Source organism: Neomonachus schauinslandi, chromosome 14, assembly GCF_002201575.2.
Source record: "Neomonachus schauinslandi chromosome 14, ASM220157v2, whole genome shotgun sequence".
In the NCBI taxonomy this organism is placed as follows: Eukaryota; Metazoa; Chordata; class Mammalia; order Carnivora; family Phocidae; genus Neomonachus; species Neomonachus schauinslandi.
Genome location: NC_058416.1, coordinates 67,568,719 through 67,573,799, shown reverse-complemented (window position 1 = coordinate 67,573,799; position 5,081 = coordinate 67,568,719). Strand labels below are relative to the sequence as shown.

The window sequence follows — 5,081 nt, the reverse complement described above, 5'->3', positions numbered from 1 at the left end:
CAGAGCTGCTTCTCCAGTTGACCATCTCCTCTGGCCTCTGGGATAGTAGGAATCCTTAGTTTTCCTTATGGGGTAGTTTCATTCTTACCCAGAATAGCCCAGAGAATATTCCAGAATAGAAGGTAGGCCAGCAGGACAGGACAGCCCATCCTCTGCTCCCTCCCTATATTCATCCTTCTTGTGCGGACCATGTCCACCCCGAGCAGTCTCAGGGCCCATTGTCCATGGTTCCCCATGGCCTCCTGGTTAATGGCTAAGCTCCTCCCTGGAATCCTGGGGTCTCACTGGCTGGGACTGTGAGGCAAGAAGCTTCTCCTTGGAAGGGAGGAGAGCCTGAAATATAGATACCGAGTTAAAGACAGACAGACCAAGCCAGCCAGACAGAAGATACTAGGGAGAGTTACCTGGGGGGGAGCTCAGACAGACCGATGCTGGAGGACAGATGGATTTCTCAAGAAGCTCTAAGGTCTCAAGGCTGATGCCAGCCAGGAACAGGGCAGCTCAGGGGTGGGATGGCGAGTTTGAGGACAGGTGAACCTGCAGAGGGACTGAGGCCAAAGAGGGTGCCAGGGCTCCCCTGATTTGGGCATTGGGATGCTCCCGACAGACCTGGGGGGCTCTTGCCAGGGCTCACGCCTGTCATCCCCAGCCCTGCTCCCAGCACCCAATCAGCTCTCAATAAAATGTCCTTTTGTCAATCAGAAATCATGCTCTCTGCTAATTTTTTTTTGGTCTCATATTTAATTTGCAGCCTCTCCAGGATTCTCAGGGTGAGTTGCATGGGACCCTAGGCACCCAACAGGAAAGTAGCCCAAGAGGAGAGGCTCACAGTCTCCCTGGGGCATCTCCCAGAAAATTGGCCGGGACATGAGGAGTCTGGTCACTAGAACCTCAGTCCCTCTGTCCTGTCCTTCCACCATTCCACCTCCAGCACAGAACCATGCCCACTCCCTGCTATCTCTCTGGTCGGAGTGGCCATGGCTGGTGACCTCCAGATAAGCCCTCCGTCCCTGACCTTGTGGGGACCCCCTATACCCTGGTGTCCTCTCTTTCTTCAGCCTGGAAACCTTGCTCTGGCCTGGAACCCCTCTGCTCCTGGCCCTCGCCCCCCATATGCCCTCCTCCCCCCACCCCGCCCAGCTCAGCTTCTGCCCACCTTTACCCCCTCCCTGTCGCTCCCTCAGGCTGGACCACCCATGGGGTCCAGGACACCCCAGTAGCTCGGCTTCACAGGCTCTTGAATCTGGGATCCACTTCGATTCCTCACCGGATGGCAGGCTCAGAGATGTAAGAGGAATAGGAGGAAGCCAGGAAGGAAACTGTCGCACAAAAGGCCTGCCGGGGGGGTTGGGCACCAGCAAAATAAGCTCTGAGCTCCCCAGGAACCAGTGCAAGGAGGGAAACAGGTGCCCCACAAGTTCTGTGGAAAGGACACCCTGCTGGAGGGAAACTGGTGTCTCAATGCTGAGGCCAGGCATCTTGTACCATAATAAAAAGTGGGGACCTGTTTCACCCGAGGCCTCCCCTTTGATGGGACTCGGGCTCTGACACACACACACGTAACCACCTGGCAGCCTTGGGATACGGCAATGACCATGAGGACGCTACCGCTGCTTCTGCACGGGGAGCCCCCCCCCCCCCCCCCGCGGTGTTCCTGTCTCCGTTACCACCAGGTCACCATGGCCCCGCGGGGCGGGGGTGGCTACCTACTTACAGTCCCCTGATTTGGCCCAGGGCGGCCCAGCCAGGCAAGCTCCTGCCCCTGGATCCAGAATGGACCCTTGGCGCCAAGTCACAGCGCCCTGCACCCGCTGCGCGTGCAGCCCACGCCCCCCTGCCTGATGGCCCCTTGGGTATTCCGGGGCCTGTGTGCCACTGTCCCGCTTGTGCCCCAGCTCTGCCAAAGAAAGATGGGGAACTGTCTCAGGTGGGTGGCTCAGAAAGTCACCTGCCATCTTCCAGCGGAGGCGAAGGCATCATTTATTCCAAATTCTCTCCACCCAACCCTGGAAGTCACTGGGAAAAGCAGGGTCAATCTGGGGACTTTCTGGGTGGCGCTGTGGAGCTCCAGGGGTCTGGGGTTCCGTCCACTCTCAGACATGAGGGGTGGCGAGTGGACCCGGCCCCAGCACCCTCAGCCCTTTGTGCTGGGCCCCTGGGCTCCCGCTCCCCCCTGCACTCTGGGGGGCTACAGGGGGTGGGCCAGATGTGTCACCACTCAGTGGCGGCCACACCAAATGTCCTGGGTAAGTCGCTCCCTTGGCTCCTTGCGTTCGTTCCCTGTGTCTGCTGTCACAAATCACCACAAACTTAGCTCCTGAAAACAACACACACTTATTCTCTTACAGATCTGGAGATCAGAAGTCTGAAATGGGTCCCAAAGGCAGAAATCAAGGTATCACAGGGCCACTCCTTCTGGGGGTTCCAGAGGAGGATCTGTGCCCACATTCCTGGGCTTGTGACACCTCCTTCCTTCTTGTCAAAGCTGTAGTGGCAGGTCTAAGTCTCTCCCTTTCTCTCTGACCTCCGCTTCCATGCCACCTCTCCTATCTCTCTCTGATCCCCCCCACCCCACCACATCCCTCTTCTCTTAGAAAGACTGTACCTGGGGCCACCCGCATAATCCAGGATCACCTCCCCACCTCAAGGTCCTTAATTCCATCACATCTGCAAAATCTCTGTTGTCAGGTAAAAGAACAGGTTCTGGGGGTTAAGATGTGGACACCTTTGGGGGCCTTATTCAGCTGACCACAACTCCATTACCCCATTCCCGGGGGTGGGGGGCTAGGAAATTTCTCCCATGTTCCCCTGTATCCTGGCCACTCCTGGGGCCTCCTCAGCCCAGGCTCACCTCCCTTTTTCCCTGGCCTCCTTCAGCCCCTTCTCTTCCTGGGGTCACAGGAAAGGAACTTTGATTTTAGCTACGGCTTTGGGGGCATTCTTTCCAGGTGGTCCCCAGCTAAATGCTCTCTAGGCCTTACCTATCACCATCTTCTGCACTTGGAGGAAGATCCTATTATGACCCTTATCCTATATGGAAACACCAAGGCCCAGAGTGACTTGCCCAAGTGACTTGCCTAAAGTGAGTGACCTACCCAAGGTCACAGCAGGGAGTGAACCTGGACACCCCACCACCACCTACTCCAGATCTCAGCTCCTGACCCCGGGCCCCAGGCCACCATCAACACCCTGCCCATCCCAGCCAGGCCCTCCTGATTTGTCCAGCTACCTCCCTGGAGAGCTCTGAGCCCCCATGAACTCAGGTCCCTGTCCCAGGACCCACGGCCTAAGGGGATAGAGGTGTGGGGGCCAACGAGGGACTGAGGAGGACAGAGCCTCAAGTCAGAGTGTCTGGATTCCACATGCCCCTTCACCTTCCTCTGGGTGAAAAATCAGGGGAGGGGCCAAGAGAGGGGCCAAGAGAGGTCTCCTCCTGGAGACCCCACCTCAGTCTCAGTTCTGGAAGGTGAGGGTCACAGCAGGGCTCACCCTTGGTTGCCCCAGCACCAAGAGAGTCAGTCCCTGGCAGTTGGCTTCTCCAGCTCGATCCCCCAACTCCCTCGTCCCAGCTGCTCCCCATCAGGATCCAGGGATTCTCTGTAACATCTTCAGTCAGGGGGATGATCTCCTGAGGGAAAAACACACTAAACTCTTGGCATGGGGGTCTGGGGGGAGGGGGTCCAGTGCCAAGCACAGCAGCTGCCAAATGGCGCTGTTGACTCAAGCGGCATGCTCCAGGTAGCAGGCCAGGACAGCACAGACCCGAACAGGTGAGGACACCGGGCCACTTTCCAATCTGTTCTTGACCCCCACCCCACCCCGTCCACTTCCACCCCTGCCCTTTCCTGCCGAGGACCTTCCGGGGTTTCCATTTCCTCCAGGATTGGTCTGCTGCCCTGAGATGTCACCAAAGCTCCAGGGGAAGGTGCAGAAGGGCATCCAGCAGAGGAGACGGGACTTCTGGAACCCTCGGACCCCAGGATGGACAGACACCCTGTGAGGAAGTAGGGGGCCTGGGGGGGTAGAGGGGCAGGGAGCGGAATGCAGGGCTTTGCCCTCTGGGACCCACCTCCCGAAAACTCCCCTACGCATCCCCCCAGTGAAATGCCAGGGACACCCATTTCCCTGAGGTCACTACAATTGCATGCCACTCCAGTCCCCTCCCCCGGCCCTGCCTGGTCCGGCTGCAGCAGTAAGTCAGGGCTGCCTCGGGGCCCCCACTCCATCTCCATCACAGGGCAGTCTCTTAGGCCCAGCACCAGCTTTCAGGCCTCCACATCTCCACGTGAGGAGCCACTGTCCTTGCCAATGACCACGACAGGACCACAGACATGATCCCGGGGGAAGAAGTAACCCCGGAAGTAAGGAAATGCCTGGACTCGGGCATAGCCCATCTATGACCCAACAGACTCTTGAGGATTCTATTTCCCAATCAGAAAATAATGGAGCATCTGGGTGTGGACCCATCCTCTAACAGATTGTGTGGGAAAGGTCCCCTAAAGCTAGGTCACTGGGCACTCCATCAGGGCCTCTGACCTCTGACCTCCCTCAGTTATTGGGCATCCCCAGTGGCTTCCAAGGCACTTGGTCACTCCAGAGTAGACCATCTGGAGCCCCAGTCTGCCCCTCCAGGCGCCCCTGCCCCATGCATGCTCTGACCCTCCAGGATGGCACATCCAGGCCAATCCACCTGCCAGTCACCTTTTCCTGTCCTTCTGGCCATAAACCTACTCTTTCTCCCACCCCCAGAACTCATCTTGGATGCCACCTTCTCTCCTGTTGCCACCTACCTCTCCCCTGCGCCCTACTCCAGGGCTCCATTGTCCCCCTTTACCCTGTCTCAAACTAGGTGGTCTCCTGTCACCCCAGCTGTCCCCTGCATTTGCCAGGGCACCAATGGCCCTCAGGTGCCCTGATCCAACCGTCTCCTCACTGTCCTCCTCTCTGCCGACCTCTGGGCAGACTTGAGCACTGCACACCATTCTCCCCATCTTGAACTCCTCAGGCCCCCAAGGCCCAACTCCTGAGTCCTCTTTTCTGTCCTCTATCCTCCTCCACCCGCTTTGTTCTGGTGTCACCCG

General features: G+C 58.1%; 1 gene segment (V, D, J or C); it reads left to right on the top strand.

Moving 5' to 3' along the window:
- Positions 1-1,220, top strand: part of LOC110578363 — a 14,237-nt gene extending 13,017 nt beyond the window's left edge. The window contains 1 exon segment of the V gene segment in view: positions 1,185-1,220. Coding sequence covers positions 1,185-1,220 — 36 coding nt within the window.
- The last annotated feature ends 3,861 nt before the right edge of the window (positions 1,221-5,081 follow it).